Source organism: Myotis davidii, unplaced genomic scaffold (genome assembly GCF_000327345.1).
Source record: "Myotis davidii unplaced genomic scaffold, ASM32734v1 scaffold566, whole genome shotgun sequence".
Taxonomy (NCBI): domain Eukaryota; kingdom Metazoa; phylum Chordata; class Mammalia; order Chiroptera; family Vespertilionidae; genus Myotis; species Myotis davidii.
Window position 1 is genome coordinate 1,184,186 of NW_006296617.1, and position 440 is coordinate 1,184,625.

A 440-nucleotide genomic window follows, 5' to 3' on the forward strand; every position below is an offset into this window, starting at 1 on the left:
GGGGCTGGAGTTGAGGATGGACTCCCTCCGGTAGCTCTTGGTCTTTATCTTTAACTCGGGGGTTGGACGGTGGCTAGGTCTCTCTCGAGGGCTGCACGTGACCTGCAGAGGGGGCAGAAACCACGGGCGGGGCTGACCCTCAGCCCTTAGGAGGGAGGCGCAGGGACACAGGGCACAGACGTCCTCGCAGGGAAATCCTCCCCACCCCCAGCATGGACGGGCAGCATGGACAGGCAGCGGGCACCCAGATCAGCACTGAACTCCAAACGCCAGGCCCTCTACCTTTGCCTCTGTCCTGTCTGCTTCATCCGGCTCTCTCCTGAGCCTCTTTTCCAGCCCTGGGGCTCGGCCGCAGTCAAACTTGATCATTTTTTTCCAGATGTAATAATACTCAACACACTGGGCAACGGTCTTGGTCTGGATCTAGGGAAATAAAACAG

General features: G+C 58.6%; 1 protein-coding gene across 1 annotated transcript in view; it reads right to left on the reverse strand.

The window, feature by feature from the left end:
* Positions 1–440, reverse strand: part of ZNF541 (zinc finger protein 541) — a 28,006-nt gene that overhangs the window by 2,857 nt on the left and 24,709 nt on the right. Inside the window, exon 16 of the mRNA XM_015569316.1 lies at positions 283–423. Within this exon, the coding sequence (XP_015424802.1) occupies positions 283–423 (141 nt within the window). The remainder of the gene's footprint in view (positions 1–282; positions 424–440) is intronic.